Here is a 12823-nt window from a genome sequence, read left to right as displayed (position 1 = left end):
TTCTCATTCAAAGAGTGTTCTTTATATATTCATGACTATGATATTTATAATATTTTCATGACTATGACCATTTTAGATTCACGCTGAAGGCATCAAAACTATTAACGCATCTGGAATTATATACTTCAGAAAAAAGTGTGAAACAACTGAAAATATGTCTTATATTCTAGGTTCTTCAGAGTAGCCATCTTTTCCTTTGATTACTACTCCACACACCCTTGGCATTCTCTTGATGAGCTTCAAGAGGTAGTCAGCTGAAATGGTTTTCCATTCACAGGCATTCCCTGTCAGGTTTAATAAGTGGGATTTCTTGCCTTATAAATGGGGTTGGGACCAATAATTGTGCTGATAGTCCTACTAAATAGACTGTTAGAATTTGTATTATGGCAAGAAAAAAGCAGCTAATTAAAGAAAAATAAATGAGCATCATTACTTTAAGAAATGAAGATCAGTCAGTCTGAAAATTTGACAAAACTTTCAAAGCGTCCCAATGCAGTCGCAAAACCATCAAGTACTACAAAGAAACTGGCTCACATGAGGACTGCCCCAGGAAAGGAAGACCAAGAGTCACCTTTGCTGCGGAGGATAAGTTCATCCGAGTCACCAGCCTCAGGAATCACAGGTTAACAGCAGCTCAGATTAGAGACCAGGTCAATGCCCCACAGAGTTCTAGCAGCAGACAAGTCTCTAGAACAACTGTTAAGAGGAGACTGTCTGAATCAGGCCTTCATGGTAGAACAGCAGCTAGGAAACCACAGCTAAGGACAGGCAACAAGCAGAAGAAACTTGCTTGGGCTAAAGAACACAAGGAATGGACATTAGACCAGTAGAAATCTGTGCTTTGGTCTGATGTGTCCAAATTTGAGATATTTGGTTCAACCATCGTGTCTTTGTGTGACTCAGAAAAGGTGAACGGATGGACTCTACATACCTGGTTCCCAATGTGAAGCATGGAGGAGGAGCTGTGATGGTGTAGGGGTGCTGTGCTGGTGTAACTGTTGGGGATTTATTTAAAATTGAAGGCAAACTGAACCAGCATGGCTACCACAGCATCTTGCAGCAGCATGCTATTCCATCTGGTTTGTGTTTAGCTGGACCATCATTTGTTTTTCAACTGGACAATGACCCCAAACACACCTCCAGGCTGTGTAAGGACTATTTGACCAAGAAGGAGAGTGACGGGGTGCAGCGCCAGATGACCTGGCCTCCACAATCACTGGACCTGAACCCAATTGAGATGCTTTGGGGTGAGCTGGACCGCAGAGTGAAGGCAAAAGGGCCAACAAGTGCTAAGCATCTATGGGAACTGCTTCAAGACTGTTGGAAAACCATTTCAGGTGACTACCTCTTAAAGCTCATTAAGAGAATGCCAAGAGTGTGCGAAGCAGTAATCAAAGCAAAAGGTGGCTACTTTGAAGAGCCTAGAATATAAGACATATTTTCAGTTGTTTTACACGTTTTTGTTAAGAATACGATTCCACATGTGTTAATTAATAGTTTTGATGCCTTCAGTGTGAATCTTTAATTTTCTATCTATATCTTTATATACATAGACATATAGATACATCTCTTTAGATGTCTCATTTTCAGAAATATTTATATGTATACATAAAAAATTCTGAAAATGGTTGGACCTGTTTATTAAAATGGAGAAAGAATCTACCTTAAAGTCGTCCTGCCTGGGACTAGCTGCACCTTCCTCCATCTCACTCATGTATTCGGTTAGATGGGCGGAGGCCAAAGTCGGCAAGTGGTCCGTCAGTCCAGTGGGCGCAGGGGTCTCTTGACTTGGAGTGTCTCTATATGGCGTGATGGGAGAAAAGGCTGGGTGTTGCTCCAAAGAAGGTGGAGTGGGAAACATTCTCTGGAGATCTGCTACTGCTAAAAAGAGACAGACATTAGGAATGAGATGAAAAGGGAAGAAAGAACAAGAATTGCTTGGAGTTGTTTAAAATAAATGGGAAAAAAAATCATAGAAGAACCTGAATTATATATCATTTATTTGTATTGCGAATATATATGAGGGTTTCATAACACAAATTACCCTTGAAGTGGAAAATAACTTTCCTTATAAAATTGCTAGAGCTAAATTTGTGCAACTGTTTCTAATATTTTCCACATTTGGAAAAATCTTCTATACAATTTCACAAGGCAAGAGCATACAAAGACACAGATCTTTCTAGATCACCAACAGTCCTGGTCCTGTCCTATGACCTCTGCTCTTTGGCCCTAAACATACGTTTTCTAAGGAATGTGGGAATAAAAACTAAAATGGGCATAAAAATAAGTTTATTCAGTGTTTATAATTTTCTCGATGAATACTAAATAAAACATTTTTGTTTATTTACCAGATGCTGAGGGATTTTTATTCAAATGTTCTAAAATTAAAAAAAAAACTTCTGGATTATCAACTTGAAAGTCCACCAAATGATGTTAATGAGAAGCTTTCCTAAGTAATTTTTTTATTTTTTATCAGGATATCCGCCTGAATAACCTTTTACTTAAAAGGTTTGATATATTCTTATCTGTGTGTGATGAAAGAACAGAAAAATTCAAAAGAAACAAACAAAACAGCCCAAGGTATCCCATCTTGCAGCAGTTCTACAGTATTACACTGAGTAATAACCAAAGTGCATGGCATGTTACATTGTGATACAGTCAAGTGAAATATCACAATAAAACCATAACACTATCAAAAAGGATTTCATGGGCACAAATTTGAAGATATATGAAACTTTGATAAAAAATAATAAATAAAAAATAGGCACAACAAAACTATAGCTCTTGTTTTTTTTGTGTGTGTGCAAAAACCCCTATTCTGAGGATTTAATTGAAAATATTTCTTTCTTGCTATGGGATTTTTTTTCTTCCCCTAAATGAAACAAAGAAAAATCTAACACAGTGTAGACTATGTTTTATGTCACAGGTAGTTGTTTTTCACATATGGATGTTTTATTGGGAAATAGAGGTGTTGCTTACTTGATGGATACGATACATTAACTCTTCCTTCTTTCCCACCAGGACGATCTTCTGCAGATACTAGTAACTTGGTTGAGTGTTGGTTTGGATAAACAGTCTACAAAATATAATCCAGAGACTAGTTTAATATAAAACAGTACTTTTAGCAGGGAAAGTTAGAAAAATAACAAAATAAATCAACTTCCTTCAATGTATTTCCAACACTGATGGCAGAATACAATTCACTGGAGAGCTGAATATAACATGCAAGATAATAAAACAGCTAAACTGATGTTGGAGAATAAGACATAAAAAAGGATGTTTTACCCCTACATCTTCTTCATCAAGTATGTTTTCCAGATCTGAGATGTTGACCACCAGATCTTTCTCTTCAGTCAGGGAAGGGTTGGTTTTAGCAGGGGCATTTTCTTGACCAGAGTCATCTAAAAATCAAATAAAATCAGTTAAAAATACCAAGGAGTGACTGCATTCTAAAAATGTGAAATACACATGTTTGTGGTTATTTCTTCACCTGATTTTGGAGCAGAGTTAAAGATAGACATTGCATCTTTTCCATCAGACAGTGAACCGTTGCTGGTGATTTCCTCTCCCTAAAGAATGAATTAGGAATTACATCATTGATCCCAATATAAAAAAACAAAACAAAGAAGCACACTTTTTTATGACGAATTATGGGATGTAGACTCAAATTTTTGCCCTCCAAAATTACGGCAAGCTGTATGTATGTGCATAATCAAAATAACAGAAATACCCACTTAATGAATATATCACATTGTTTGTAATATTTTGCATGTAGTTCATAACTATCGCTTTTTTAACATAAGTACCAAAATAAATACTTCCTAGTTTCCTAGATCTGCACCATTATATTCTGTCCACTTGGGGGAGACACACTTTAAAGGATTTGGAAGGTCTTTGTTGCACTTAAGAATAAAGTATTAATTTGTAAAACCAATCTTGCACATAGCATCATTAACATTCAAATGGAGTTCTCCAGCACCTGCTGAATTTAAAACTAGAATTTTTTCTTCATGCGGTTGCTATTTATTTCACACAACCTCCTGAGGGAAATATCTCGCTCTTGTGCTGCTAAATGTTTAGTAGCACTTTCAACAGTCGTTTAATTTAGTTTATTTTCCTGCTATTACGAAAGCTAAGTGTCTTCTATCACAGAAAACTGATGTTTTCTCTTTAGTTTTCCTTTTATAGAAACTTACATTTTCTGCCACATACTGTAGTGTGGTGTTACATTTTTATTTATCGCAGTTTAAAATGATTCTGCTCCTACCTTGGCCTTCTGCTTGGCTTCCCGCCCTGAACCTTTTGCCCTCTTGGAAGAGAAAAATGGATATTCAATTTCTCCTTCCTTAAAGTCATAAGGATCGTCCCCCGTTTCTCGCAGAGTCCCTACGCCTGGCTGCTCAAATAGGCCCAGAGTTTGGACGTGCTCCACCACCCTTTCTTCTGAGATTTTAAACCTCTTGTTGCTCTGAGCGTAAAGTCTGGAAAAGACAAGGAGAGACAAATGAAGAAAAATAAATCAGCTTTATTTTTCATTCTACAGAGAAAACCAGAAATTTGATCTCATGCATATCTAGCTTTGATAATGGGTTCTATCGATAAGATGCAGCCAATTCTCACATTAACTCTAATATTTCTATCAGGTGGGAGCATCTACTGTAATGTAACCTGATCCAATAGGCTAAATGTCTTAAAGGTACAGTACATACTGTAGGACGATTTTTTATTTTCAGGTAGATCATCTAAATAAGTGGTCCTCCAAAGTGTCAATCATTCTGATGATAAGTATACGTAAGGCCGTCCTCTGTGCTCTTTCCGTTAGCTATCTTTTTCTGTGCATGCATACTTTCAGGCATATATCTGTGGTGAACTATGGTTCAGACAGTCATTAAAGCGCACATTTCTTACCGTGGTTCTTTGATAATGTAAGAGAAAAAGAGTCTACGAAGTGTATGAGAATAAAAGTAAGGCTTCAGAAGAGGCAAATATATCCCAGAATGCTTTGTGCGGAGAGTTCTCCTTGCAAAGCATTACAGGATTTACTGTCACGGCGGCCCGCTGTTGCTACCTGACAGCGGCGACTTATAACAAAGATGGCGCAAGCACCACGGGTTGGAGATGGAGTTAGGTGACCAATGGGGAACAAAAGGCACTGATTACTTATCCGAATGGTAAGTTAACTGAGATCGCTATAAAGATCACTATATACAGTACGTAATTCCCGCTCTATATAGTGATTGATGGATTTAGGGGTTAGTGCGGACGTCGGACACAGTAAACTTCTATGAGCTATGAATACAGCAACTCTTAGACAGAGCATGCATGAGGAGAAATGATGTGTACGCTCTCGCACCCGTTGAATGGGTGTTCCCTCTTGGTAGTGGGTACAGGGTTGGGCGTATGCATGGTTTTTAAAGTGGAGAGGGCGGTTCTTTTAAATAATTCAAGAAAATCATCCACAATACCTTTAATGAGTGGATCTTATTAGCCGTTTTATTATATATAATATAGCCGTTATATAGTTATATTTTTTCTCCTGGCATTGTATTTATTTCCTACCTTTTGAGAGGATCTCTCATAGTGGCAGTTTCTGTCTCCATTTGCTCCAATTTCTCAGTGGGGAGTTCAGGAGGCCTGAAGTCACTTTTATCACTCCTGGGAGTCCTGAAGCCTCTCCACCAGCCACATCCACTCTCCCTCTGCCTCAGCTGAGCGGTATAGGCTGCTGTCTCGCTGGTAATCACTCCCAGCCCTGAGGTCCCATCAGGACATGCAAGCATGTCCACAGAGGCGTCTAACACCTCTGGGTCCTGTATTCGGGGGTGCGGGCTGAGAGTAGGTGGGAGTGGAGACATGGATGAATGAAGGAGGGATTCAGGGGCTTTTCTTTCATTGGAAAGCGACTTGGAACATTTGCAACTTGGGAGGGAGCTCAAGGGCTCCATTGGTGGTTCAAGTGCAATGAGGGCACCAAGCTGGGACCCTCCAGGTGAGTCCTGTTCCAGCGTTGTATCCTCTGTGACAGGTAGACGGTGGTGGAAGGGAATCACAGCTGGCCTCTTGGACTGCTTGTCAGCCTTTTCGGTCTTGTCGCTTGTTTTGTGTTTGGGCAGGGAGGTAGGGTAAAGTGACGTCCCTGAAGACAGTGAGGAGCTGGGACATGGTTGAATGCTTGCAGTGGGTGTGTTGGACATGCTGAGGTTCTGCTGCTTTAACCTGTAAACCAAACGAAAGCAATCTCTTTTAACACTCTTGAAGGAAGCACAAAACACATTTTATCAAATGTTTAAGCAAGAAATGGTAATGCAAAGGTCATGATAAAGAGTTTATCCACCTTTGAATTATTAATTGCTGCTGGAAAAATCTAAAAAAATGTTTAGCAGACAAATATAAAGCTATGCATTGTGTTACATAGAGAAAATTGCTTAAAAAACACAAATATCTTAAAAGTTTGATATGTAATTATGTATAACTTTGATACCCCTTAATAATGTATTGTGAGTTGAATTTTATCATTAGACCATCTTGTGTCTATAGTGTGTATAGTTTTCTTAATTTAGATAAATGTTATGTTACAAAGGGTTGTAAGAGAGCTGTGGGTATTTACAGCATTTCCCAAGGTCTCCCAAACATCTCATAGAATCCATTTCCATTAAACCTTGCTACATAATTGCAAACGTATTAGGATATGGACATCTACCTAACCAGAGAGGCTAATCATCACTCTGGAGGAGTTGTAGACATCGGCAGCTCTGGAGGACTGCTCCAATCTTAAGTTAATTCTAAAGTTACCTAAAACAAATTAATCTCTGGATTAAATTGCCCAGCTATGTCTCAGAAAAGGTGAAGAAAAAAAACAGCGGAATAATTTTGTATACAAAATGAACAGTTTGGCCACTTTCAGTCCATAATTTGCAAAAGTTTTGGTAGAAAACGAAAGCTGTTTATCATCCCGAATGAATCAATATACAGGAAAACATTGTGATGGCTGAATCATGCTGTGGAGATGCTGTTGTTTAGCAGGGAGAGGCAAGGATGGATGAATGTAAACAGTCATGGAAGAACAGCTGTTAGAAGGTGAAAAAAATTTGAGACTTGGAAGGAGGTTCATAAATCAACAGGAAAATAGCCTTACATAGTCAAAGTCTAAAATAGATGGAGTTTAAGTTATTTTGCATGAAAAAAACAGACAAAAATGTCTCTGTAAAAAAACAACAACAACAAAACAAAGAACAGCAGTATCTATAGCCAGATGTGGCTCTATCATTTATGATTTCTATGATTAAATCAATGCAACACTTTTCCTGTAAGGGAAAATCTCCTTAGACCAAACAACTTTGGGTAGCTCAGTCAGATGTGGTCCAATTTTTTTGTTGATAGACCAAGAGCAAAATAATGTGTTTAATTCTGTAGATATTGGTTTATAAAATGGAAATAGAAAAAAAGTAACTATACTGAAGAGAAAAATCCAATGGATTACAGAACGAGTTAAAACAACAGTTGTATGTTACCTGGAGCAGCTGCAGGGTACTCTTGCTCCAAGATCATTAAAGTTCCACATAGTAACTCTGTTTGGCACTTCCTTTCTCTGCATCTCGTCAGTCAGCTGATTTGGTCTGCAGGGAAGAGCCAGATCCAGAAGGATACATCAACTTATCATGAGTATTAGAGTAATAATGACTGTATTAGGAAGGAGGTTATTTAAAGGTATCATACACATGCTGGGAGTGGTTGAGGTAGCACTCCCTCCACGCCTGGTGCACCACCTGGCAGGTCAGCTTCTTCCCAGAATGCTTTGGGCTGAAGGTGGTGATCCCCATGCTGCTGTCTGGTGTGGGGACGTTAGAAGACGACGTCACGAAGCCACTGTCTGCTGCGAAGCAAAGGAACAGATACGAACCACTCAGCAACAGAGTCATAATCTCAGTCAGCAGTGAAGCATCTTATTCACCGACGCTCTTCTATCCATGAATCTAATTGCAGCGGAAAATAATCTGTCATGTGTGAAAATATCCAACTGGTGCCTTTTAACAAGATTTTGAGACCGAAATCTGACAAGGTCAGAGCGTATAACATAAGCACTTGTCATACATTAATGGCTACCGCTGTCTAATAGGGGGGTATCATTGGGTTATTCACACATTGGTCAGTTTCTCATACTTCAAACAGACAAGCTGGGGGAAAAAGTGTTAGAAAGGAAACAGACAATATTTATTATTTATGTAGAACTGGGAAGCACCCATGATATTAACCCATCCTCACAGTAGTCATTAAGATTCTCACAGTACGTCATAAAAAGCAACATTTAATAACAGAGCACCAAACCCTCTATTGGTTACATAAAACACATAAGCAATAAAAGTAGGCATATGAAAGCATTTATTTTATAGTCTTTAACTTATTTCATTATTAAGGTTTACATCCAGCTGGGTTTAAATGAAGTAATGCACTTCAGGTCCATGGAGGACACCATCTTTGTGCTCTAATCACTGCTGGATGAGACGTTGGTAAACTTCTACTTATGTTGTTCTGCATTCATAATGGCAGAGAATATGTGTTGTGAAATCATTTGACAACACTTTTATAAAAATGTCTCTATGTGAAGTATAAGGGAGATTAAGTAGAAAATGATGACTCATAAGTAAATGATTGGGCCTCATAACTTCAGTTTGATCGATTCATTAAGTTGGAATGGGGCTAATACTGAAATATGAATAAATTTGTGTTTAATTAGTCTGAATGCTAATTAAACTTATGGTAAAATGTTACTGGTTCCCAGAACTTAAAGGCAATATGTATGTTACCTATAAGGTCCAACCATAACTTGCATTTTTCTCCCAACTACAGCTATAAAGAGGCCACCGGCAGAACTGCAGACAAGGATATGTAACTGGTTAAAATCCATTCCAGTGTTTTAATACTCATAATTCGCATTCAAAAATTCAAACAGTTATGTGGCTTTTTAATTCTTTAATGCTAAAGAAAATATAAGGAATGTCCAGGTCAGATCACAGGCTTAGATTGCCTAACAGCACTCACCCTCTGATTCCAGCTTCTGTTATACTGCCAAACATTATGTCAGAAAATCCCCATTTAACTGTGCAGCTGTCTTTTGCAGCAATAGTTTTTGAGAGTCTAATTTTATTGCTATGTTTATCGACTGCAATTCCCGGTCTGTTTATGTCATTTTGTATGCTTTGCATTGTGCTCAGAGGTCTCCAGCACTCATGTAGAGTAGCAGAGACCACAGTGGAAACTCTAGTCATCAAATGTTTAGGTGTTAAGACAAAGTGCTAAGTTAATGACGCAACAGAAAAAAAAATCCCCACATCAAGGGAAACAACGCTCAGATGTAACTAGTGACAAATTCAAACATAACGACTCAGCAAACTGATCCACATGAGAAGGGAGCTTTTTTAAAAAGGTTTCTGATGATTCTTATAAACAAATATATATTCTGAATTACCTGGGATAAAAGAAGAAAGTTAATAAATACGTGAAGTTTCAGTGCCATACATTTTACCTACTAAGCCCTGCACCATTCATCCGCAGTCTAATTGTTTTTTTTTCTTTTGCATAAGGTTTATACATGCATGTGTGTTACCAGAGCAGGGGTGCTCTGGTGACGTCGGTGGAGTCAGAGGCACACTGCAGTTATTCAGCTCCTTGTTGAGGCCCTGAGCTGCAGGAACAGGTGGAGGCTGCTCCACTGGTAGGTCCCCCTGGGCGATGAGCACAAAAGCAGCTGGGTAGGTCATCCTTACTCCGCCTAGGAAGATAAGAAAAATTAGCTCTGCTGTTTTGAACCAATTTGGTGGCTGTTGCACGTACGGTATTAAACAGCAAATATATATATATATAAAAAAAAACATTTTTGAACATGTATGATCAAAACAATTTTCTTTTGTGTTTTTTTCCAGAATGTTCTTAAATGTCAATGTAAATAGCAATAAATTCAGTTTGGTCAATCACTAGCTTTGTATTCCAATAATGCAAGTGCACACTTTCAGCTAGGAAAAAACACAATCAAAGAAAAATCCTTCTACTTTCAGCTTCGTAAGGCTTTCCTCTTCAGCTGTAAAAGCTGCCTGGATCCAAACGAGTGTTAATTGTAATCAGGTCAAGTCGACGCAGTGGGATCAGACTGATTAGACTGTAAGAGAAACTTTCGGGAGTTTATAGCTAAGCTTCCAGACTCTTCCTCTCTGTCTGTTTCACTACTCCCTCACAGCTTCTAGTCATCCTCCTTCCAGGCATTTTAAAAGACAAGCGGCACTTTCAGCAGTTTCTCTGCTCCAACAGTGACAGAGCCTAATCAATGAGATGTTAACGTCTCAACGTTTGCTTTGTCAAAGCAACATCGCTGGAATTTAATGTAATAGTATTGATTAGTATCCACTGCCACTTGTAATAAGTGTTTTATGGAAAAGTTTTCTTTATTTGAGCACCAACTCCTTTATATCTGTCATTTAAACCCAACAAAGGTTATCTACAACTTTGTAGATTTTTTTTTTGTTGTTTTTTTGTTTGCCATACCTACGATGACATCTACGGCTACATGAGAGCTTTGATCGTAGGCCTGCCCTGCTTCCTTCTGTTCCTTTTCTCCACTTCCTTCTTTGGGTGGAAGAACCATGGGATAAAAGTAGCTCCACTCCTCCATCAGCTTTCGAGCTGCTGGGTCACTCATCTTGAAGGCTTGGCCCGTTAGGGTCCCACTCAGGCCATACGGACTCAGGATCACTACACAGAGGAGAAGAAAATGATAAGAGATAGCAAGGAGATATGATCAAAAAGACTAAACATTTACATGGTCCTAGATTTTTCATTAATGTGTTGCTTTAAATTTATCTTAAAAAAAAAAACAAAGAATACTTTTAGAAAGTTTATTTATATCTAGTTAGAAAACCAATATTACTGCAGAAAATAATAATTATATTTCATTAAGTACAACAGACAAAAATACTCAAGATTATGCCTGGCGGTGGTAGACACAGACTGCATCTAAATTCATTTTTCTGGTTAGATAAAGAATTGAGCTTTTTTATTTCTGGTTTCCACATTCATATTTATCCTCATTATGTTAGACCTAATAGTGAGATGCATAGTGTTACTGTCTGCAACACTGTACAATGAAGGCAGCAAATGGACGGTTTGTGGTGTCACCTTGCACAGGAGTAGAGGAAGTCTGTGCGAGTTGGATATGGCGCTCTGTGATGTGGTAGGCAGGCTGGTGCTGGACGATCTCAACGCTCGTGCAGACGTTACTTTCACCATGGAGGAAGAAGGAGAAACAGCAGGACAGGTGTTCGCTGCAGGGAGAAGATAAAAACAGTGAAACGTCAAAGAGGAAACATTAAAATGACTGAAATCAAGCTTGTGTTTGAGTGTCCAGTTAAATGACAAGTACAACCACCTACACAATTTCATTACACATAAATTAAGCTGATACATAACTGCTTTTTAATTTTAATTGAGACAAAGTGGACTAAAAATGTCAAACATGTCAGCTTTTGGAGATCGGACAGATGAGGGGATCTCATTTTCTGATCAGAGAACATAATCAGTCACCATGTTTATTAAAACTCAGCTGTCTTTCCAATATGATTCTTATTGCAGGTATAAATCCTCATTTGCTTGTGACTGATTGTGATGGCTGGATGTTTACATATGCAACTCTCTCTTTATTACACCAGCCTGCTTGCAGTTCATCATGCATTGCTGTGTTTTTGTTGTTGTTTTTTTTTTTAATCAACAAAGAGTAATTGTTGGAGCGTTATTGCAATCTATATGGCAGTGGGCGGGCTGGACGTCATTAACCGCCTCGACAGCTCCACTGATGTATATTTTTAATCTATAAACCACCTCACTACCTGGGTTTATATATATCAGAATTACAATAAAGTCAGCAGGTACTCTAATCGCTTTGTGATTACCCTGCTGCCTATGCAATATCCCCTTTGCCCTGAGGGAGTTGGACCTCCATTTGAGCTGTAATGGATCATCAAATTCAATAAAATGGCCAGTTCCACTTGCACAGCCATAACTAAACACAGCCTATCAGAGCCGGATGTCTAAGTTTTGATGGTGACAGCCTCCAGATGGCGCTGGATTCACTCAAGAGAAGAGAAGGCAAGGTTTTACGCTTCATAAACACTCCTCAAGCTCCCTGAGAGGAAGAAAAAAAAAGAAAAATCCCAAATGACAGCAGGTGGTTTGAGCATAAGCCAGCACAATCACAGGGAGTAGAGCACAGCTAAAGTGCATACATATGCATGCCTGTGATAAACTGACACCCGGGCACTCAATGCTTTTTCAGCCCATACATAATATCATAAGCACGCACACAGAAATCAGTGGTTGTTTATCATCTCTACAGTTCATGTTTCGACAAAAAATGAGTCAAAAATGCTTTCAATGTCACTGCCCTCCAACCTCGTCCTCTGCTCATCGTTCCAGTCACACAAAGAGCTAAATATAGGTGCACAGGGAAGCTCAGGGAAAACAGCTGCAAGTCAAGGGTACCAATCTGCTCAGGACAAATACACACATCAGCACAATTAACAGAGTGGGGTGTTTATCTCTGTCACTTTTGGCAAATTTATATGTAATATGTTTGAGACGTAGTGTTTAAGGGATCTAACACAAAAATTTGGTACCTATCATTGCACAGTCCTCCATCCTGCTTTAAGTCCTTTAGTTAAATTAAATATTGTTGAGCAGGTTTAAAATATTTGGATGGATGGATGGATGGATGGATGGATGGATGGATGGATGGATGGATGGATGGATGGATGGATGGATGGATGGATGGATGGATGGA

The 12823-nt window shown here is 38.8% G+C and overlaps 1 protein-coding gene across 3 annotated transcripts in view; it reads right to left on the bottom strand.

Moving 5' to 3' along the window:
* The window catches only part of med13l (mediator complex subunit 13-like), a 110800-nt gene that overhangs the window by 13594 nt on the left and 84383 nt on the right, over positions 1 to 12823 (bottom strand). Inside the window, exons 5-15 of one of the 3 annotated variants that reach the window (XM_015392261.1) lie at positions 11167 to 11312; positions 10537 to 10743; positions 9605 to 9769; positions 7717 to 7873; positions 7512 to 7616; positions 5560 to 6216; positions 4268 to 4481; positions 3491 to 3569; positions 3286 to 3401; positions 2980 to 3076; positions 1664 to 1878 (exon numbers count right to left, since the gene is read on the bottom strand). In XM_015392261.1, the coding sequence (XP_015247747.1) occupies positions 1664 to 1878; positions 2980 to 3076; positions 3286 to 3401; positions 3491 to 3569; positions 4268 to 4481; positions 5560 to 6216; positions 7512 to 7616; positions 7717 to 7873; positions 9605 to 9769; positions 10537 to 10743; positions 11167 to 11312 (2158 nt within the window). Of the gene's footprint in view, positions 1 to 1663; positions 1882 to 2979; positions 3077 to 3285; positions 3402 to 3490; positions 3570 to 4267; positions 4482 to 5559; positions 6217 to 7511; positions 7617 to 7716; positions 7874 to 9604; positions 9770 to 10536; positions 10744 to 11166; positions 11313 to 12823 lie in introns of all 3 variants that reach the window. The other 2 variants (XM_015392254.1, XM_015392246.1) reach the window with 2 other exon arrangements.

Source organism: Cyprinodon variegatus, unplaced genomic scaffold (assembly GCF_000732505.1).
Source record: "Cyprinodon variegatus isolate N-32 unplaced genomic scaffold, C_variegatus-1.0 Scaffold23, whole genome shotgun sequence".
Lineage (NCBI taxonomy): Eukaryota > Metazoa > Chordata > Actinopteri > Cyprinodontiformes > Cyprinodontidae > Cyprinodon > Cyprinodon variegatus.
This window is presented reverse-complemented; position numbering and strand designations above follow the sequence as displayed.